Below are 23,139 nucleotides of genomic sequence, written 5' to 3' on the forward strand. Positions count from 1 at the left end.
TTACATTCTTATGAGAGAGAGAGAGAGAGAGAGAGAGAGAGAGAGAGCTCTCCTCTTTCTTTCCCCGCCTCTCTCTCTCTCTCTCTCTCTCTCTCTCTCTCTCTCTCATACACACACACACACACACACACACACACACACACACACACCCTGGAGGGAGGAGGTAGAAGGAAGGAAGGAAGAATGAAAGAGAACAGACAGCGGGGGGAGGGGCAGGGCGGGGAGGCCGCGTCCTTGAGCCGAGGGGGTGGTGAGATAAGCACTCACTACCCAGCCACTTGGCAACTCAAAGGAAGAGGAACTCCACTACTCTACACATACACATATATCACTTCTTTCTCATTATTTTTATTATTTTCTGTTACAATTGATTGTTACTGTCAAGTACAAATGTGCGCAAGACACACTTACGTTATTACACAATAATAACATTGAAAGTCAAATAAGACACCGCATCACATACTGAGTCTCTAGGTAGAGTCAGAACAGAATACGGAATCACTCAGCAACAAATAAAACAAAATGTAATTACAACGCTGACGTCGGCATTGCCGTATATTGCACTGGGCGCTTCTTGACGCTGATGTCGGCGTTGCCGTATATTGCACTGGGCACTTCTTGACGCTGATGTCGGCGTTGCCGTATATTGCACTGGGCGCTTCTTGACGCTGATGTCGGCATTGCCGTATATTGCACTGGGCGCTTCTTGACGCTGATGTCGGCGTTGCCGTATATTGCACTGGGCGCTTCTTGACGCTGATGTCGGCGTTGCCGTATATTGCACTGGGCGCTTCTTGACGCTGATGCCGGCGTTGCTGTATATTGCACTGGGCGCTTCTTGACGCTGATGTCGGCGTTGCCGTATATTGCACTGGGCGCTTCTTGACGCTGATGTCGGCATTGCCGTATATTGCACTGGGCGCTTCTTGACGCTGATGTTGGCGTTGCCGTATATTGCACTGGGCGCTTCTTGACGCTGATGTTGGTGTTGCCGTATATTGCACTGGGCGCTTCTTGACGCTGATGTTGGTGTTGCCGTATATTGCACTGGGCGCTTCTTGATGCTGATGTTGGCGTTGCCGTATATTGCACTGGGCGCTTCTTGACGCTGATGTTGGCGTTGCCGTATATTGCACTGGGCACTTCATGACGCTGATGTTGGCGTTGCCGTATATTGCACTGGGCACTTCATGACGCTGATGTTGGCGTTGCCGTATATTGCACTGGGCGCTTCTTGACGCTGATGTCGGCGTTGCTGTATATTGCACTGGGCGCTTCTTGATGCTGATGTCGGCGTTGCTGTATATTGCACTGGGCGCTTCTTGATGCTGATGTCGGCGTTGCTGTATATTGCACTGGGCGCTTCTTGATGCTGATGTCAGCGTTGCTGTATATTGCACTGGGCGCTTCTTGATGCTGATGTCAGCGTTGCTGTATATTGCACTGGGCGCTTCTTGATGCTGATGTCAGCGTTGCTGTATATTGCACTGGGCGCTTCTTGACGCTGATGTCGGCGTTGCTGTATATTGCACTGGGCGCTTCTTGACGCTGATGCCGGCGTTGCTGTATATTGCACTGGGCGCTTCTTGACGCTGATGTCGGCGTTGCTGTATATTGCACTGGGCGCTTCTTGATGCTGATGTCAGCGTTGCTGTATATTGCACTGGGCGCTTCTTGACACTGATGTTGGTGTTGCCGTATATTGCACTGGGCACTTCATGACACTGATGTTGGTGTTGCCGTATATTGCACTGGGCGCTTCTTGACACTGATGTTGGTGTTGCCGTATATTGCACTGGGCACTTCATGACACTGATGTTGGTGTTGCCGTATATTGCACTGGGCGCTTCTTGACGCCGATGTTAATTGCCGATATTGCACTGGCGCTTCTTGGCGCCGATGTCGGCGTTGCCGTATATTGCACTGGCGTTAATCAAACTCTGCAACGTCTGGATCCATTGTTTGTTTTGCTTTTCAGCTGATATATCCCAGAATGGAACAGTCCTCTGTGTGACCAAACTTGAGGATAAATTCGAGACATGAAATTGTCGGGAGATAATTTTGGTGGGAAATTCCCAAGAAATTAGCTTGTGTGACCACGCCTTTAAGCTGCTGGTGTCACACTGGGCCTTTCTCCTCCAACCGCATTGGCAATAGGGGCGGTCAGCAACTCCAACTTTTCCGGGTGAGCATCACACACGGCCAAGGTCGGTTGTCCGTATTCACAACATAAACAAAGTAGTTGTCATGTATTGATTAAACAGTAAACAAAGCAGCTCTACCAGTCCACTTTACTAGTTTCCTGGTTAGCCATTTTCCACTGCTCCTCACTCCTCAGCCACTGCCGTTGTCTGTTTGTTTACATATATACAGCCGCGCAGTTGTTCATACCCCCAACCGTTTTCCATCCGTACGGACAACCGACAACTCACTCCCGGTTGGGCACATAGGAGTAGCCCCAACAGTTGGAGAAAAATGGCCAGTGTGACACTGACGGTAGGTAGACGTGACCCGTACATCATCATGTTACATGTCTTAGCAGCGCAGAACTCAGGGCGATAATGCTCGAAAGTCGGGATGGTAAGAATTCAGGACTGAGCGTGAAACTCGAGGATCACGAAACTCGGGAGGGTACTGCACTTATTAACCCTTTCATTGCTAATTGCTCGCAGCGAGACTATCCCCCCAGGCGCACTCGGGCAGCCCAGCTGGGGGAGGGGGGTCTCTTTTAACTGCTGTATCTCAAAAACTATTCATCACAGCTAAAAAACAAAAACCCCATTGGAAAGAGGAGGCCAAGATCTATAAGATTCGGTTATGTAAGCCTCTCCTGCAAACGTACAGGCACATTCAGGGGGGTGTTGCTTGTGAAGATGTACATTTATGAGTGCGCGACGGCCAGCGATATTGAGGTAACTACTGAGTCTTGATGGGGTGCTGGCAGGGAAGTATTGCCAACTGCAAAATTTACAACTATTTGGCAAAAAAAATCAGTCAGATGATAGGTGAAGCTATGCAAAAATGCCACTATATTGGACAACAACAGCCAACAGTTACACGTCCGTAGATTTTCTGCTCTTTTCCGCTCTAGGCTGATGATTTTCCACCAAATTTAGTGGAAATTGACAATGCTGTGGGGTGAGAAATAGTGTTGGAACACTCTCATATGCGTGAAATTTGAGTGCGACTGGCGCTCGCAGCGAGGATTTAGCACCACCGGCAAGTTACGCTAGTCCTCGCTGCGAGGATTTAGCATCGAAAGGGTTAAAGCTGGTGTCGCACGTGGTCTTTTTTTCTCCAACTGCGTTGGCGGTAGGGGCAACCGGCAACTCCAACTTTTCCGGGTGTGCATCACACACGGCCAACTTTGGTTGCCCATATCCACAACGTTAACAAAGCAGTCGCCCTGTATCGACATGGCGCTGTCTGCTTGTATAGTAAGGGGTGTTGCGTATTGTGCTGCCATTACTCAAGTTATGGACTTGTTGCTGCAGTTGAATGGAAGGAAGAAGCAGTTGTGGGCACAGTCATGGCTTCAAAAATGGGAGGACAGGAGTGTTTTCCCAAACCTCCTCAGAGAACTGTGCTGTGAAGACCGGAAGTCCTACAATTTTCATAGAATGGAGGAAAAAAAATATTCTGAACTGGGGTGTTCTCTTAGCTTATCAATTAAATAGTAAACAAAGCAGCTCTGCCAGTCTGCTTTATGGGTCTCTTGGTAGGCTATCTTCCACTGCTCCTCACTCTTCAGCCACTGCAGTTGTTTATTTACATACAGCCGCGTGGTTGCTCATACCCACAACCATTTTCCATCCGTATGGATGAAACTAACAGTTGGATGTAAGCCATAGCCACAACAGTTAAAGAAAAACGGCCTGTATACTGTACAGGTACAGTAAAATTAAATTAAGTTTTCATCTGTATTTTATCTGTTTAGTGTTATATTTATCTTTTTGTGTTAGATTTATTGATTTCCATTCATTGTGTGTTATGAACTTGTGCACAAAGTACTATTGTTAAAATTTAAATAAGCAATCATCTAGGGCCCAGGAACGGATTAATCCATTTTACCTTGATTCCTATGGAGAAATTAGCTTCGGTTTTGGAACATTTCAGGTGATGAATGGCCTTCAGGATCAAATTATTAAATTCGTGAACCGAGGTTCCACTGTATATTTTTATTGAAAATATTTGCCTCAATGTATGAGTTTATAACAGACATTCTGAGGTCTAATGCTGAAATAAATTATTTTTCTTCTGCACCCTCTCAACAGCAGCACTGGAAGGATTGTTAGTGAGAGTGAGATCAGTGCAGCAGACTTCCTAATCAACAGTGTCGGTCATAATACCTGCAGACTCTACACAGAAGCAGTACTAAAGATCCCAGACATCACAGCTTCTATGGTGACACAGCTCACAACAGATATAGGTAAGCTAAAATTTTACTTTTATTTTTCCAAGAGTGAAGCATTTTCTAAATTAGATGAAAAGCTAAGTTGGTAAACTTATGATCATGTGAGGACTTGCATTCTGAATTTTTGGCAGTTTGAAGAATATAACTTATTGATACATACAATAGTATCTTACCAGTAAGGACTTTCAAAATAACATTACAGGTAGTCCTCGATTAATGACGTACGACCTTATGTGACTTACGACCACGCGTACTTATGCCCAGGCCAATAATATTAGTAATACTTAGTCAACCAGGTAGCAACGGGGATCATGTTTCTGAATGGTCCCTCCAAGCGAGAAAAATGAGAAAAAATCACCCCTCACACAAACCATTTAATAATATGTATCAAAGCATTTGTGATCAGATTATGTATCATCTAATTTGGGGGGTTTATATCATGGCACAAATTTGGCCCGTCGCTGCTACACGGTAAAGCCACAAATTTGGCCCGTCGCTGCTACCGGGTTAAGTAATGAGTTGACATTTTAAACATTCCGCACATGCAGCAGTCTGTTTACACAGGAGTTCCTTCACTTTACCTCCTCCCACCCCCATCCCCTCATTCCCAGCCACTGTCCTCACATGCTGTCCCAACTGGGCTAGGGTAAGGCAAGGGGGGGGGAAAGCCAAGTGAGCTGGGCTGGCCCTCCCACACTTTCACCTCAATTGCCTGTAGGACTCAAGCTGTAATTACACCTTATGCTACAGTAACTAGTCACTATGTGCTTTACCAGTTTTAGGTCTACGTACAACCAGGCCAATAACATTAGTAATACATGGTTAAGTAATAAATTGACATGTCAAATAATTCACCATGGGTAGAGGAGTTTTTTGTTTACACAGTTCCTGCACTTCCTACCAAGCTTAGCAGATGCCAGTTAACTAGCAAAATGACGTTTCACAAAAACATCCCCCTCACAATATTCTTGTATCAGCTCTTATAGGTGACCATTTACAGGAAACAGCAATCATAGTTGAACGAGATATTCACAGACATAAGAAGACGCGGCAGAGGTAACACTGGTCACTAATATAACTGTCATGTCCTTTGCTTACACTGTTCCCCTGCCAACATAGCCTCCAGCACAGTGACTTGGTGGGATGTTTGGTTAACACCACCTTCTTGGCAAAACTTGGTACCTCCATTGCATAATGTTACACAGCATTGCAGAGGGACTTCGTGGTGCAGTGGTTAACACACTCGGCTCACAACCAAGAGAGCCCGGGTTCGATTTCTGGGCAGAGTGGAAAAATTTGGGCGGCTTTTCTGATACCCTATGCCCCTGTCCACCCAGCAGTGAATGGGTATCAGTTATTAATCGGGGGTTGTGTCCCGTCTCCTATAATTCCTTCCCCTTCTGTCTCTCTCCGGCATATGACCACAGATATTGTGCTGACTAAACAAAACTTTCTTTTACACAGCATTGCGTGGCTAAAGAGTCACCCGAACGAAGGGCTGGGGTGAGTGCATGAGGTCAGAGTTGGGTTTAGGGGGTGAGGGTAGAAGATGCAGGATTTTTTAATAATACTGTATTTAATTTTATTTTTTAATGTAAGTTTCAACTTACAACTGCCCAATCAGTCCCAAATCCTCTTGTAACTCGAGGACTAACTGTATTGACAATAACAGCAAGCTAAAATAATGTCTAGAGTCTTTCAAATTACAATTATTTTGCTAATGGAAGCATTTTAGACAGACTTGTACCCTGGTAGTGGCCAAAGATCAGTGGTGGGCACCGATCACTTTTTTGCTGTTCCGCTCCCCGATCATCCGATCAGTTTGGGCAACTGATCCGATTCTGATCATCCAATCATTTTTTAAGTACTGCTGTTCCAATCACCATTCCGATCATCTGATCATTAAAACTTATTATAATTACTATTATTTTTTTTAAATAATAATTACAAGAAACACCTATTTTAGGCGTTCTTTAAGTAACAATTTCAAATAAGTAATAACTTAATTATTTGCTTATAAATATCTTTATTTTTCCTCTTTCTTTTGGTATATAGGACATTGTAAAGAAAATATGTTATCTTAACTTCTTATTTTAGGCATTTTTATAAGTCTACTGTTTTTATTCAATTTCTGAAAGTATGAAAAAGGAATTATGTTTGCTATTTTAACTTTTGTTTGAAGTTGATTTAGATTTTTGACAAACATTTTTCAACTTTTTAATATTTTATCATTGATATCTAGGAAATATTTTTTACTACCGTAATCCCTCGCCATATCATGGTTCACTTATCGCGGTCTAGCTGTATCGCGGATTTTTCACTATATCGCGGGATTTTGCGGTAAAATAAGCATTTTCTAGCCTAAAAAATTAAAACGATATAAATCAACGTAAGTAGGAACACACCTAAATAAGCACCTACATCACCCACTTACTTTTTTATTTTTCCGTCACGGCCTATTGCGCCGTTAGTCTTTTCCCTGGTTCATTCCTCCCCCCCTTCCTTTCTTTCTTCTCCCTCTCCGTCCCTGTATTTTTCTCCTTCTCATTTCTTCCTTCTTTTCCTTTCACCTCCCTCCCAGTGTTTCTCTTTTAATCTCTTTCCCTCCCACTCACACCCTTTCTCTCCCCCTCTTTCCTCACCTTTACCTGACCCTCCCTACCTCTCTCTTTTAATCTCTTTCCCTCCCACTCACACCCTTTCTCTCCCCCTCTTTCCTCACCTTTACCTGACCCTCCCTACCTCTCTCTTTTAATCTCTTTCCCTCCCACTCACACCCTTTCTCTCCCCCTCTTTCCTCACCTTTACCTGACCCTCCCTACCTCTCTCTTCTTTTCCCATCCCATTTCCTCCACTCATTTCCCTTGTTTCCTCCTTTCTCACACCCTCTTATCTTTAGTCTTATCTCTCACTCTATCACTCTTCCTCCCTTTCTCCTTCCCCATTAGATAATATGAACACACACACACACACACACACACACACACACACACACGAGAGGAAGGAGATAAAAAATCTAACAGGAAAGGAGGAAGGATGGAAAGTGTCATATACGAATATCAATGGAATAGCGTCATCGTGGATAGAGTTTAACGACTATTTGAGAGACAGAGAACCTGATATTGTGGGGCTGACGGAAACCAAGTTGTGTGACCCAATTGAGGTGGTGGGGATTGGAGAAGGTGCATACAATATATGGAGGAGAGACAGAAAGAGAAAACAGGGAGGAGGTGTGATGTTGATGGTAAGGAAAGGCATTAACCCTTTCATTGCTAAACGCTTGCAGCGGGCGTTAGGCGTATTTGCTGGTGGCGCTAAACGCTCGCTGCGACCTCCAGCCGCACTCAAATCTCCCGCGTATGAGAGTGTTCCAACACTAATTCTCACAACACAGGATTGCCAATTGAGTGGGTTCTTCACTAAATTTGGTGGAAAATCATGTCAGCCCAGTGCGGAAAATCTACGGACGAGCAACTGGTGGATGTTAATTGTTGACCAATATAGCGACATTTTTGCATAGCTTCACCTATCACATGACTGATATTTTGACCAAATAGTTGTAAATTTTGCAGTTGGCAATACTGCCCTGCCAGCACCCCATCATCAAGAGATCTACAGTAGTTGCCTTACGGCTGACCGTCACTCATGTATAAATGTACGTCTTCACAGGCAACACCCCCTGAACGTGCCTGTACTTTCGCAGGAGAGGCTTACATTACTGAATCGTATAGATCTTGGCCTCCTCTTTCCAATGGTGTTTTTGTTTTTAGCTGTGATGATTAGTTTGTGAGATAGCGGTTAAAAGAGCGAGCAATAGCGTCACTTGCTGGTGGTGCTAAAAGATCGCTGTGAGCGCCAGTCGCACTCACAGCAAAAAACACCCCCTGAATATGCCTGTACATTCGCAGGAGAGGCTTACATAACCGAATCTTATAGATCTTGGCCTCCTCTTTCCAATGGTGTTTTTGTTTTGTAACTGTGGTCAATTTCGGGAGGAGAGGTGTCCTGATACCCTCCTCTTGAAAGAGTTCAAGTCATAGACAGGAGGAAATACAGATGAAGGAAGATTGTTCCAGAGTTTACCAGCGTGAGGGTTGAAAGAGTGAAGATGCTGGTTGACTCTTGCATAAGGGGTTTGGAGAGTATAGGGATGAGCATGAGTAGAGTCGTGTGCAGCGGGGCCGCGGGAGGGGGGGAGGCATGCAGTTAGCAAGTTCAGAAGAGCAGTCAGCATGAAAATATCGATAGAAGATAGAAAGAGAGGCAACATGGCGGCGGAATTTAAGAGGTAGAAGACTATCAGTATGAGGAGGAGAGATGATGAGACGAAGAGCCTTTGACACCACTCTGTCAAGGAGAGCTGTGTGAGTGGAGCCCCCCCACTCATGAGATGCATACTCCATACGTTACATGTAGTGGTCATGTGGGAGCATAGTAAAGAGAAAATTCTGGTATTTCACTGGTGGCAAGGCAGTGGCATCCTCTCCTGTGGTTCTGTTGTGTCACCCCAAGTGGGTAACAAGTAAAATGATGGCCCATGCTCTCCGAAGTTCATAGAAAATGGGAAATCTCAACACACAGAAATTAATCTACAGAGGAAGGGGAGTCGTATAGTGCCACGGCGACTAAAGCTGATGGGCGAGCCTCCCATAACTCCCTCTGCCAGGGGGATACCTCTTTGGCCGACTGGTAAAGGAGTGGTTCTCCCGTCTCGCTGGTCGCAGGTTCGATCCCCAGCGCCGGCCAACCTTTCCTTGTCGGGATTAATTTCTCATGTGTCTCGTTACACGCGGTGGTCGTGTGGGAGCATGGTAAAGAGAAAATTCTGGCATTTCATATGTCACTGCCAGACACACGATTAATGCCTCTTGCATTTTTATAATGGTATGGGAGGCAAATATAAAGTTGCGTGGTAAATCTCAATGCGTGGACTATTGCGCAATAATCATCCACTTAAGCTGTAGATGCAATACATGACTGCAACATGGCTCAACCTTCAGAACTCTTGCCTCCCAACTTTACAGCAAATATGTTGGAGGACTAAGGTAAAGGTGTACCAACTTGTCCTCTAGGTTTGGATGTCCAATGAAGAGATGAATTATTCAAGGAAAAGGATACAGCTTGGGGTGGTTGAGTGCCCTGTGTTACTCATCCAGATAAGCCTGCCCCTACCAACAGTTCTTGCTAATTTAGAAAAGTTGCCACCAACTTTAGTGTGAGAAGTGCTTACAAGCATGAGTTCCACAGGTAACTGAGGGGGGAGTAGGAGGCATGGGAATGCTCTGTAAATAAACAGCAGCAGGATACATGAAATGTCAATGCATTACTTTACCTAGTGCAAGCAGTCATAAGTCACATACATCATAACTTGAAGAGTATCTGTAGCCTACAGATTCTTGTACTAATGAGACCTGTTTAACGATACTGGTATCAGCACCAAATATCTCAGTATCAGTACAGTAAAGGGCTCAAGAGAGGATGACCAGACCAAAGCCAAGACATATACAATACTCTCCTGAGTTTCGTGCTTGCTGTGTTCCGAAGGTATAGCGCTAAACTCAAGGACTGTGAAACTCGGGGTATTGAAAATACACTGAAAAAGCGCTTATTTTTTACAGCCTGTGGAGAAGCTGATTTTTTTTTTTCCACTTCCTTGTTATCTCAAAATACGTACTTTGGAATAAGGAAGAAAATAGATAGAGAAAACGGGTCATTTTGAAGCTGTAGCTGAAGGCAGTTGCCTTACAATAGGCTGACAGTTTTGAAAACATGCTTGTGATTCACTGTGAATCCGATGACATCACCGACAGTGCTCACCCAATCATCGTCCTCGCTGCCTTAAGTTTTTTATTTTTTTTTATTTATTATTATTATTATTATTATTATTATTATTTTTTTTTTTTATACGTCTTGGCCTATTGCGCCGATAGGCTTCTTCCTGGTGGATCCTGATGGTCGGTCCAAGGCTTATTCCTGATGGGGCCTGATGGTCGGCCCAGCCCATTCTGGCGCAGGCGAGTGTTTATTGTGGCGCCATCTTGCATTGGCTCATTCTGCCCTCCCGGAGCTCATCTTTAATCCTAGAATCTAGAGTCCGGGTTGATAGTGGTCTTCTGGACAGCATGTGGGTAGTTTTAAGCCACTTGGCGGTGGCTGAAAAATCCCAGCTTGGTGGCACCGGTCGGGGATTGAACTCGCATCCTCCTGAACATGGGGCCGTCTCGCTATCTGTTCAGCCACCGCCTCCCCCCATAGGTGGTGTCACACTGGCCGTTTTCCTCCAACCATTGGGGCTACGGGCTGCCTGTACGATCAATCGGGAGCAAGTTGTCAGTTGTCTGTAAGCTGGTGTCACACTGGACCTTTTTCCTCCAACCACGTTGGCGGTAGGCACAACTGGCAACTCCATCTTTTCCGGGTGTGCATCACACATGGCCAGTCGGTTGCCCATATCCACAACGTAAATAAACCAATCGCCCTTTGTCCACATAGCACCGTCTGCTAAAGTAAGGACTGTTGCGGCTTGTGCTGCCATTGTCCAAGTTATGGACGTGTTGCTACAGCTAAAAGGAACGAAGAAATGGCTGTGGGCATGATCATGGTTGAAAGACGGAAGGACAGGAGTGTTTACCCAAACCTCGCCAGAGAACTGTGCTGTGAAGAACGAGTCCTTTTACAATTTTCATAGACTGGAGAAAAAAAAGAGTTTGAACTTTGGTCCCACAGTATGGGGTGTTTTCTTATCTTGTCAATTAGATAGTAAACAAAGCAGCTCTGCCAGTCCACTTTATGAGTCTCCTGGTAGGCCATCTTCCACTGCTCCTCACTCCTCAGCCACTGTTGTCGTCTATTTGTTTACATACAGCCGCACGGTTGCTCATACCCACAACCATTTTCCATCCATACGGACAGCCGACAACTCACTCCCGGTTGGCCATACGGGCAACTGCCCATAGCCTCATTGGCTGGAGGAAAACAACCACTGTGATACTGCCTTAAGGCAGCACGCATGACACCAACGGTAGGAAGACGTGGCCCGTACATGTCAAAGCATCGCAAAACTCAGGGCGATAATGCATGAAACTTGGGATAGTAAGAATTTAAGACTAAGCGCGAAACTCAGATAGCGGGAAACTCAAGAGGGTGCTGTACCTACATATGTAAACAAAATATTCTAGGTTATTTTAAGTAATTTTTAAGTAAATTTAAGTCATTGTAAGTCACTAAGTCATTGTAAGTAATTTTCAGTTATTTTGTCATTGCAAGTCATTGTAAATCATTATGTTTTTGTGAGTTTAGGCAGACCCAGGAACACATATCTATTGAACCTATTATATATGGGATTATTCACGATATTTCGATTTATGATTAGGTCTTCAGGAACATAACCCGATCCTAAATTGAGGGAGACTTGTAGTTTTGATTCCAGTTTCCTTTCAGGCCAATCAATCTCTGCTGTGGTAGAGAGTCACTGTTCTACCCCTAAACCTATCAACAGTGGTTTCCCACAGGCTTCTATTCTGTCTCCCACTCTCTTTCTGTTGTTCATTAACGATCTTTCCAAAACAAACTGTGCTATCCACTCTTATGCTGATGACTCTCCTCTGCATTACTCAACAAAAGACCCTCTCAACAGGAATTATAGAACTTAAAGCTGGATGCTACAGACCTTGCTTTAATTTCTGAATGGAGCAATAGGAACTTGGCATCCTTCAATACCTCAAAAACTCTATTTCTCCACCCGTCAACTCAATACGCTTCCAAACACTTATCCCCTATTCTTTGTCAACACACAGCTGTCTCATTCTACATTAAACATTCTCAGCCTATCCTTAACTCAGAATCTCATCTCTTGCCAAAGCAGCTTCCTCGAGATCAGGCATACAGTATCATCTCCACAAGTTTTTTCCCCCCTCATAGATGCTATCCATTTACAAGGGCCTTGTCTGCCCTTGTATTGTGTATGCATCTCATGTATGTAGGGGTCCGTACACACAACCCTTTTGGACAGCACAGAGTACCTCTTAAAGTCTTCTGCACTGTTGCCTTCCTTTCTATCTTCTATTACTATTTTCATAGTGGCTGGTCTTCTGATCTTGCTAACTGTATGCCTCCACCCCTCTGCTGCAGAAGACTTTCTACTCTTGCTCATCCCTATACTATCCAAATCCCTTATGCAAGAGTTAACCAGCATCTTTATTCTTTCATCCCTTTCACTGGTAAACTCTGGAACAGTCTTCCTTCATCTGTATATATTTCCTCCTGCCTTCAACGACCTCTTTCAAATCACCTCTCCAAATGACTCTGGCCTCTTTCAGAATCTTCCTCTGGAAACTGTTTACAGGAGCAGCACCTTTGCAGACTTTTTTGTTTCCTGTTCTTTTGTGCCCTTGAGCTGCCTCCTTTTCTGTAAAAAAAATGTTGATTATGTAGTAAATAATCTGAAATTGATTTTCCACCAGATTATGTGTGCAACATCTTGGAAGATTTGGGAGTAAGTTCTTGTGAGCCACTGGACCAACTGAACACCCTCCTGAAAGCCCCAGCAGATCAGTACTTGAAAGTGGCACCAGGCAAAAACCCAAGACTGATAGCTGCTGTGAGACAAATGAGGAACATTCCTGGACAGTCTTAAAGAAAAATTATGCCATTTGAGTTGATGAAGAAAAATATGTATTTGTTAAACTAAAAATGAAATACCAAATATGAATATATCAATATTCAAATAATATGCAACAGAAGGTTACTATTAAAAACACTGAACCTCAAACTTTTAACTATCCATTATACTTTAGAGTTCAATAAACAATGCATGCAACTCCCATTATTTGAGTTTTCTTCAACATTTCAGAATACCTACTCTTCATTATTTCAATATGCAATCCCCTTCATTTTCACTTTTTTTTCAAATTTTACACAAGATATTAATTTTCCAACTAGCCAGACATCCACTTGCCCTCCAGCTAGAGTCCCTTGATAGAGAGAGTCCCGACAACCTAAGATTTGGACGCCATCATTGGCCCTGTTTTCGCCGCACTTTTCAAACGCTAGCACACGCTCTCTTTGTATTTGTTTCACAGCCATATGGGTTGTCCAATGAAACTGAGCACACTTGTGTCAGATCTGCACACCTTTCTCTAACAGCCAGCAGGGAGCCAGCAACCAACGAGCTCTGGGAAAATAAATAAGAGACGGTATGTGTCTACATCAACAGGTATCATCATCCCACCATTACGCCCTTATACTTTACCATAATTTGGTCACCAGCCGTTGGAACGTGCCGTAAGGTGACAGGAGATTATTATTAGCCTTACAATCAGCCCTGTCTCAGTATAGACACTCAGTAACCCACGTAGCCTATGATAACAATAGGCGTGTCACGGCGGGCTTCTGATGACCATGAGAAGCAGCCGCGGCAGTGCTCAGAGGGTACTGAGAGACTTCAAACAAGTCTGTTGCTTCTCTTTGAGCGTTGCTGCTGTGATGGATGGATTTAACAATACGTACTTGTATCGCTGTAAAACATTATCGGCAGCAGTTTGGGAAGTCTTTCTATTACCTACATATCCCTTCATCGCCTGACCCTTGCCTGCAGGGAGGGACGCTGCCTCCTGAACGTCATGAGCCTTGTTATACTTGTCATGGGCCACGTGGCTGACACACTACCCAAGCTCCATCAATGCAAAGGCACTGTGCTTCCTTTCTGTTACCTGCTTACAGAAAACTTTAGCATATGGAGAGAAAATTAGTGTAAACTAATTATCTGGGGGTGAGGCCGTGAGGGGTCACTGATTCCATTACTCGCCGGGCTGCTATTTTTCAACACACACACACACACACACACTAGGATGTAGTTGCTGCAATAAATTTTGTGTGATTCCAAGGTATTGTGAAGATAAGTTATCAATGAGTTCAATAACATTTAATTCAATTTAATTTAAACACTTATTGTTGATTGAAAAATAATACAGGAAAATACTAAGGCCATGTAAACGTGTTTCAATTTGCTTGAGGGTCAAAATAGGTTTAGAGAATATTGTAGGAAAATGTCAACATATTATAATGACATTGGTACCAATGAAAATGAAGACTGTACAACCTTATAAATTAGACTATTAAATAAAGATGGACTTATAACCCAAGCTAGAGGAGTTTCTAGCTGAAGACCCTTCACATGAGCTAATAGTAACCTAACCTATCACCGCTGAAATAGTAATATTTCCTCGCATTTTAAAATCTCAGAAATGAGTAATAATAATAATGGAAACGGTTACAAGAGTGATGATTAGCAAATACAGTTTAAACAAATAATGTGTTAATGTTTAGAGTGACGGGTGTGATTCTAGAGTTTTACGAAGACCGGTATGGCTTACCAAAAGCAAGCTTCTGTTCATCTAAACTCTTGTAACACGTCCAGTCTATTAGACTGTGGCCTTGATGAGACCGTGAAATATCCATTGTGAGTCTATTATAACAGCTAGAGCCCTGTGGGAGAGATCATGCAGACTGAATAATTTTGGCCATAAGTGCCACACCTTCCCTCATCAGCTTCGATGTCTGGACCTGTGGTGAACTATTGTTTCAGTCCTTGTAGCTGTGCCTCTCTCACAATGATTTCCATAGACAGTACAAAGGGAGGGCAGTTATGACAGCAAGACACACACAATGGCAGTGTGTGTGTCTTGCTGTCATAACCGATGGTTTCCTCCCAAGACGACTGACTATTAACACACCTCTGTCTTCTCAGCGGCTTTGCAGTTAATTAATACACTTTGTATCCCCTCTGTGGCATGTTGCTACAACCGAAGGCTAGTCAGTAAGGCATTGTTACATTGAATCCGCTTCCAAAATAGGTAAAATTATGTTTTTAATACCTCAGTTCAAAGCCGGCGCGGTGCTCGAAGGGCCAAAAATGGCGCTCAGCAGCCTTATACACAGGGCCGCCTATGTCGGGACTCTCTCTATAAAGGGACTCTACCTCCAGCTAGTCCTACTGGTAGCTAGTCACAATTGGAATGTTCTGCCTAACACTCACGCTCTCTGCCCTGCCATGACCATGACCTCAACCCAAGATCCTACTACAATAAATTATAGGTTCCTTGCACGTGACGTCACACCCTCTCCGCGGCGGCGGCAGACGATGCTTTTAGCGTTGTGTGGGACCGAGCCGTATCAGCTGACGTGCGAGGTACTTGGGTAATCATACGAAAGACAGTGAATTTGCGAAGACGCCAGCATTCTGTGGTGTTATTGGGTGCGCAAACAAGCGGACAAAGTTCCCGGAAAAGTTTTACTTCCGACTACCAGCAGTAGACAAGAGATATGGAGGGAAGAGAGAAAATAAGAGAACGGCGAGGGAAGTGGCTGGCAAATCTGGCAAGAGCTGACTTAACCGAGGCTGGAAAAAGGCATCTCCTCGTGTGCATTGATCATTTTTTGAGTGGTAAGTACATATTTGTTTCCTATTTAAGGCACAACATTCGAATAAAGTCAATAATTTAACCTGCCTGGCTGGAGGGAGGTCGTGTGTGCTGGCGCTCCACGTTTAGTCCGTTCTGCTGAGCTTCCCTTGCCCATCTGCATTATACTGTGCCAAGCCTGGTTGGTGACTCCCCTCACCCACTTACATAAGCATGGTTCAGCGTAGAGGTGGTCGTGGTCGTGGTAGAGGAGGACATCAGGTGGAAAGTTCTCAATCTTTTGCCAACATGGCTGCCAGGAACCTAAACAACAGTGCTCAGGCCCGCTCACCACCATCCCCTCAGGCCATACCTGGCCCTAGTCTAGACCCTATCGATAACTCCAGTGATCCTTGTGGTACATGTAATGGTGTTACTGATTCAAATGCTATAGGGTGCGACAGATGCCCTAACTGGTTCCACCCTTCCGCCATGTGCTTAGGCTTACCTGATTAACTGATTGTAAGTATACAGGAGTATGGAGGATCCGGTGTTGTGTTTGTATGCACAGAGTGTCGCACCAGAAGCAGTACGTAGTGGTGGTGATGTGTCTCAGTCAGCTTTACAGCAACTTTTTCAGACAGTAAAGAAACTATGTGAGACAGTTCAAACCCTCTCTACCCAGGTAGCTGTATTATCTACTAACCCTTCTTCAGGTACATCCTCTCAACCCCAGAACCCTACCCCAGCTCTAGGCCTTGATCCTGACTCACCTCATAACAGAGACCAACTGCATACATTGATTAGGGAGGAGACTAGAGAGATGGAGGAAAGGCACAAGAGAAGATCTTCCATAATTGTTAGGGGCATCAAGGCCCAGTCTGTTGATACCTTCAAGCCTGTGTTTGACAGTGTGTGCACTCATTTGACTGGCTCATCTGCAATATTTTCCAACACTGTGTGCATCAGCAAGGAAAAACATATCTTTCGCTTGAAAATTGAAGATGATAACTAGAAAAACTTTGCTCGACAATGCTAGGAACCTGCGAAATAGCTCCTTCTCTGATATATTCATTAACCGTGACTTAATTTACAAGCAGCGAGAAGAGCTCAAAGCTAGACGAAATCAAAGTACTGTCTCTGGAGCAAATGCATTCCCCCTGTCTTCTGGTGTTGCACAAGAGACCCGATCTAACATCACTGGCACCCCAGCTGATGCTAGTGTAAGTGCCAGTGGGACTACTACACCAGCCACTCCCTCTGTACCTGATTTAAACTTATAAGCCAGCAGTGCTTCCCTGCAAAGAAACAGTTCCTAAGTCTAAATGTAGGTTTTTGCAATATAAATAGCATTGTTAACAAACTAAATATTTTATCAGATTTTTTAATAGAATATAAGCTAGATTTATTTGGAGTAGCGGAGACTTGGTTAGTTCCCACCATAGCAGATTCTTTTATTTCTATCAACCAATACAATGTAGTCAGATCTGACACACTGGGTGACGCTCGTAAACATGGCGTTTGCATGTATGTGAAAAAGAACATAAACTACATCCCTCTTAAAGCCAATTGCAGTAATGTTTGCATTATACACCTGCTGGATTTTAATCTTTATGTAGTGACAGTGTATCGCCCTCCTTCCTACACCCACACTGATAATAATGAACTTGCCCAATTTCTTCTCAACTTCTGTCCTTCCAAGCTGATACTCGGCAATTTTAATCTCCCTGCTATTGCCTGGCATCATAGTGATGCCATGACCATGAATTATCCTCCCCTAGACAAACTCTTTATGGAGTGCTTTATATGAACATAAGAACGCAGGAGTCTACAAGAGGCCGGTAGGCCTGTACGAGGCAGCTCCTTTGACCCTAAGCTCCCGTGTATCTAACCCCACCTAATATCGCTGTCCATGAATTTATCTAGTCTATTTTTGGATGTGACAATTGTATTGGCACTCACCACATGACTGCTAAGCCTATTCCACTCATCCACCCTCCTCTTATTGGTTAGTAAACCAATTTTTGCCTATGTCCCTGTTGAATCTGAATTTATCCAGTTGGAACCCATTACTTCGTGTCCTACCCGGTTCTCTTACCAACAAAACCTTATGAATGTCTCCCTTATTAAAGCCCTTCATCCATTTATAAATCTCGATCATGTTTCCACGCACCCTTCGCCTTTCTAGAGAATGCAAGTTTAACTGTTTGAGTCTTTCCTCGTATGGCAAGTTTCTCAACCCCTGAATCATCTTAGTCATCCTCTGGGTCTTCACCAGTGGGTAAAGAGCCCGACATTTGTGTCCTCTGGCAACACCCTAGACTTGGTCTTAACCAGCGAGAATGATAGGGTGGGTGATGTGGAGGTCTTGCCTAACTTTCCCAACTGTGGCCATTGTCCCTTAAAAATAGTAATAGTATTACTTTGAAAATAGTGTTGAGGTCAATCTTGTCCATCATGTTAAGTACTCCTGGCATAGAGGTAAATATAACAAGATAAATGAGTCTACAAGATACTGATTGGGATTTTGAATTTTATGATATACAGTAAAACCCCGATTATCCGAAATGGAAGGGGGGAAGCCTCTTTCGGATAAGCCGATTTTTCGGATAATCCGGATTTATGGCCGCCATTTTGATTTTGAAACCAAACAAACACACGCTACGCTAAACAAAGTAGTACGCTTAAAACATGTGATGTAAATGTTTTATTGTATGTTTGTCTGTGTGTCTCCTTGTCTGGACCAGTGTATGTTGATACTTGTGAGCGTTGCAGATCTGAATTGTGAATGTTGCAGAGTGCGATTGTGAATGGTTGTGCAAGCTTGCAAGTGTGACCTTGATGCATCGTGCAGGTGGAGACACAGTATGATGACTCATATTATCGCGCAACTCGTATGTTGGAAGGGGAATGTGGCATGGAGTGGAGAGGGGAGTCGTGTTTGTGTCGTTGTCTTGAGAGTACGGTGTGAGAGTAGTCGTGCAGTAGTTTGTTCGTTCGCCGCACCTACGTCCTTGCTGGGGCGAAGGTGCGGACATGGTGTTGTTGAGAGTTTGTGTAATGTTTTTTGTCTTAATACATTGATCTATTCGTTACAAGCTATTTCGGCAATACGTATTAGAAAGCATATTCATTTTAACTGTTCTTATCAATTTCAAATGTGTTAATATAGTACATATGTAGTTACTTTTATTTATTTTTGATGTTTTATAACGTTTTAGTATAGAAAAAAAAAATTAATTGCATTATCCAGATCAATTTCGGATAATCCGGTTTTTCGGATAATCCGCTTTCGGATAATCGGGGTTTTACTGTATCTGTAGATGATATGCTTTCAAGACTAAAGTTTATTCTTACAAACCTTATTGCTAAGTATGTTCCAGTCTCTCAAGATCACCCCCGCCAGTTCCGTCAACACCCTCCCAACTCCCTAAAGACTACCAGGAAAAATGCCTGGTTGGCTTATAAGCTTAATAGATCAACCTATGGCAGACACTCCCATCAGGCTGTTCTTGCCCTGGAGTAATTTAATGGGAAAAACCAGAGCTTCCGTAATTATTATGTTGCCCAACAAATAGCTTATGAGAGATCCCTCATTCACAAGATAAAGGAATCACCCAAACTATTACACCAATACATAAGGAGGAAAAAGATTGGTGCACCATAAGTGGGTCCACTTAAGCTAGACAATGGAGAATTGACTGTGTACTGTGGTGCAATGGCTGAGATATTTGCCTCTAGTTTCAGTCTAGTGTATGCCACCCAGGATCCAAGTACTCCCTTTCCCCATCAATGTTCACTTGCAACCATTGATAATGTAACTATATCTCTAGAGGAAGTTAGGATGAAACTTACTTCACTGGATGTCAATTCAAGCACGGGCCCTGATTGTCTACATCCTTGTCTCCTTAAGTTTTGTCCCAATCTGGCTACCCCTCTTAAATTAATTTTCAAGCAGTCCTTACTCCAGGGCCCGTATCCTCGAGAGCTATTAACTTTTACTCTTAAAGTTACTATCAAAGTTAATAGTTTCAAATTATTAAGAGTAAAAGCTATCCTCGTCAACTTTGAATGTAGGTATTAGCAAATCCTGGCTACTATTATCTTCTTCTTCTTCTTCTTTATGGCGGGCTCGTTGCTAAGGACGCCTCCGTGCAAAACGTAAACATCCGACATGAATTAAGTATATATTTCAAAAGAAAAATAAAGAAAAGATGTATAAATGTACAACAGAAACATAATAAATGGCAAACACAAGAAAATACTGAGTTTTGTGGCAGATAGAAGCAGCCTCAAAGGCTGTTTTTACTCGTCACTAAATCAATGCCCGTATCTCCCGCCTGCGTCACGACTTGCTCTGCTGAAATTACCGCACCATAACCACGTCATCTGCCCCAATGATCTACGGGCCGAGAACCAGCGAGAAAAGGAGTAAGTTTAATTGGTCGCCAGATGAAACGGTCTTCTTACATCAAATTCAAGAAAAATACGTATAATCAGAGGGTGTTATGGGAAGAGTATCACCCTGAGGATAAGAAGAGAGCGTGGACTGAAGTGGCAGAAGCTGTATCAAGGTTAGTAATCACATATTCATGGTTCAATCAGCTTACAAACTAACCTAACCTAATCAATTGGGTATTTTTTGCATAATAACACAACCACTGACCTTCCAAACAGAACATACCTTTTCATTCTGTATATGAATAGTTTCATTATGACCATTTCTGCCACAACCACCTCTCCCTCAACAACCTAACAAAACCTAACCATGCCAAACCTGCCCTGTCCTACCAAACACATCCTAACTTAACATGCCAAGTTTGTTGGGGGGGAAGAGGGGGTTGGTATAGATAGTTATGGCATATTTGCCCTATTTTCATTCTTTATTTATTTTTATTTGTTTATTCTTTTTTTATTGGGGGGGATGCTAGGCATGCCAGACTATGGACACTTTTACAAGTACTTTATGTCGAGACTATATGGAATGGTAGGTTTTGTGAGAATGGTACAGTAAGAGTAAAATAGTATATTTATAGCATTCGTCAATCAGATTATGGTGATCTAATGGGAGAGTGGAATGTACTCAAGATAATGTAAGTAAGGTTAATGCTTTTATTTTTTTTGTTACATATTCACATAGTGATGAGTCAAGTAACTTGCAAACTAACCGAACCTCGTCACATGGGAAGTTTGGTCTACAAACGCGACCACTGAGTTTCCAAACAGAACATACTTTTCCTACTGCTTCACGTGAATAGCATCATCATGACCATTTCTGCTGCAACCCCACTCCTCAAAAATCTAACATAACTAAACCAACTCCTGCTAAACCTGTCCTACCTGACATATCCTAACCTAACATGGTAGGTCCCCAAGTGTCAAACCTGCCCCGTCATACCGAACACATCCTAACTTAACATGCCAAGTTTGTTGGGGGGCGGGGGGGGGAAAGGGGGTTGGTATAGATAGTTAAGGCATATTTGCCCTTTTTTTATTCTTTATTTATTTTTATTTGTTTATTATTTATTTTCATTGGGGGGGGATGCTAGGCATGCCAGACTATGGACACTTTTACAAGTACTTTATGTCAAGACTATATGGGAATAGGTAGGTTTCGTGAGAACGGTAAAGTAAGATTAAAATAGTATATTTATAGCATTGGCCAAACAGATTATGGTGATATAATGTTAGATTGGAATGTACTCAAGATAATGAAATTAAGGTTAACGCTTTTAATTTTTTTGTTACATATTCACATATCCATGATTCAAGTAACTTGCAAACTAACCTAACCTCGTCAAATGGGTATTTTTGTATACAAACACAACCACAGTTTCCAAACAGGACATACTTTTTCCTACTGCTCCATGTGAATAGCATCATCATGACCATTTCTGCTGCAACCCCCACTCCCTCAACAATCTAACATAACTAAACCAACTCCTGCTAAACATGTCCTACAAACGTCCTAACCTAACATGGTAGGTCCCCAAGTTTGTTAGGGTGGAAAGGGGGTTAGTATAAGAGAGTCAAGTCATATTTACCTGTTATTTTATTTATTCCTTATTTAGATTTTTTTGGGGGGTGGGTGGGTTGGGCATGCCAGGCTCTCAACACTTTTACAAATATTTTATGTTAAGACTATATCGGAATAGGTAGATTTGATGAGAATGGTAAAGTAAGATTAAAATATTATTTTGATAGCATTGGTCAAACAGTTTCTGGTGATATAATGTTTGGTTAGAAGTACTCAAAAGAATGGAATTAAGATTAATGCTTTGAATTTTTTTGTATAGCTGTATTGTGTAATATCCTCCTACTTAGAGAAAAGCATTTTAGAAAAGTAGGTAATGAAAAGTAGTATTTATGGCCATGTTCATAACAACTAAAAAGTTAATGTCTTATGATGCATGTAAATAAAATATTGGTACTGATTTAGCTTTCCATCACAGCATGTATTAAATGTTATTGGAGAAGTTATGGGAAATAAAAAGCATGCCATAGTGAAACGATTAAGAAACTTGCTTCACATTTATACCCTGACAGTGCCTTCCCTGGGAGTGGACCCGGATGACTGTGAGAGGCGTAGGTACAACGTACAACAAAAATCAAAGCCTTGCATTGCCAAGTGCAAGAATGAGCAGCAGCAGACTGGTAATTTTTTTTAGTTGTTATGTTTTTATATGTAAAACATATATTAGTTAGTTTTTTATGTGCTCACAGAATGCAGCTATACTGGCCACAATGCCTTTATTTCAGCTTAAAGTTAATAAGTTCATAGCAGTGAACTGCATATTTGATATAGAAATTTTTTTAATGTTCATCTGTCAATGACTATCAATCTATCTAAATACCTTGGTTGTCTTCCCCCAGTGAAGGGTTTTAGCCAAGACAGGCACACACTTACTCACACACTCACACTCATGTACACCACTCTCTCAGCTGCGCAGCCCCTGAGGGAATAAAAAAGGCCCTCACTGTATGGGGGATTAGCTGCACAGTTCAGGCAGGGAACTTCCACACCAAGGCCTCACAGCATACACTGGTTTACCCCTGCCCCATCATAACAATGACATTTTCCCCAGCACCTGAGTGCCCCACACATGTGGCACCACAGATACGCAGGCGCCTGCCTATATAACTAAGACATTAACTGTGGTAGATAAACTGGTGTATGACACCATAGGCTGCTCGTCTCATGTATTTGAAGGGGTACCAGAGCCATTCAGCATTGACATGATGTACTAGGGATAGCAGCAACAGTCAAGCAGCAGTGAAATATTGACTGGCCTGTATGTTTTTGGCAAAAACTTTTATATTCTTATT

At 43.0% G+C, this 23,139-nt stretch overlaps 1 protein-coding gene across 3 annotated transcripts in view; it reads left to right on the forward strand.

Moving 5' to 3' along the window:
* The window catches only part of LOC127005781 (conserved oligomeric Golgi complex subunit 7-like), a 119,793-nt gene extending 106,555 nt beyond the window's left edge, over positions 1-13,238 (forward strand). For 2 of the 3 annotated variants that reach the window (XM_050874883.1, XM_050874880.1), the window contains 2 exons: positions 4,275-4,429; positions 12,877-13,238. In XM_050874883.1, the coding sequence (XP_050730840.1) occupies positions 4,275-4,429; positions 12,877-13,049 (328 nt within the window). In that variant the 3' untranslated portion in view covers positions 13,050-13,238. The remainder of the gene's footprint in view (positions 1-4,274; positions 4,430-12,876) is intronic. The other variant, XM_050874881.1, reaches the window with a different exon arrangement.
* The last annotated feature ends 9,901 nt before the right edge of the window (positions 13,239-23,139 follow it).

This window comes from Eriocheir sinensis, chromosome 31 (genome assembly GCF_024679095.1).
Source record: "Eriocheir sinensis breed Jianghai 21 chromosome 31, ASM2467909v1, whole genome shotgun sequence".
Lineage (NCBI taxonomy): Eukaryota > Metazoa > Arthropoda > Malacostraca > Decapoda > Varunidae > Eriocheir > Eriocheir sinensis.